The 430-nt window shown below is 76.5% G+C and overlaps 1 protein-coding gene across 1 annotated transcript in view; it reads left to right on the forward strand.

The window, feature by feature from the left end:
* Positions 1-127: 127 nt before the first annotated feature.
* Positions 128-430, forward strand: part of TRPM7 (transient receptor potential cation channel, subfamily M, member 7) — a 60,771-nt gene continuing 60,468 nt past the window's right edge. The window contains exon 1 of the mRNA XM_010571910.1: positions 128-377. Coding sequence (XP_010570212.1) covers positions 375-377 — 3 coding nt within the window. The 5' untranslated portion in view covers positions 128-374. The remainder of the gene's footprint in view (positions 378-430) is intronic.

Below are 430 nucleotides of genomic sequence, written 5' to 3' on the forward strand. Positions count from 1 at the left end.
AGGAGCGGGCAGCGCCGCACCGCCCCGGCCTCCCCCTCCTCCCGGGGGCGGTGCGCGCTGACGCGGCAGCGCCGCGGCTCTCCGCCGGCCGAGTCGCACAATTATGAGAAAAAGCCGCCGGGCCGAGGCCGCCGCCAGCGCTGGGTCCCGGTGCGGAGTCGAGCCAGCGCCGTCCTCCTCGTTCCGCTCTTCTCTTCGCCCCCGGAGCGCTGTCCTCGCCCGGCTTCTCCCCACCCAGCCCTCCGCTGCTGCCGAGCTCAGCCCCGATAGATGGAGACAGGCCCCGCCACCGCCGACGCCGAACCACGAGCAGGAGCTGCCCGGCGCGAGGAGAGCCAGAGTCGGCGCCGAGACCCAGCCCGGCCCTGAGGAGAATGGTGAGGGCGGCGGCGGCGGCGGCGGGGCCGGGCTCGCCCCGGCGAGGAGTGGG

Source organism: Haliaeetus leucocephalus, unplaced genomic scaffold, assembly GCF_000737465.1.
Source record: "Haliaeetus leucocephalus isolate CR32 unplaced genomic scaffold, Haliaeetus_leucocephalus-4.0 Scaffold339, whole genome shotgun sequence".
Taxonomy (NCBI): Eukaryota; Metazoa; Chordata; class Aves; order Accipitriformes; family Accipitridae; genus Haliaeetus; species Haliaeetus leucocephalus.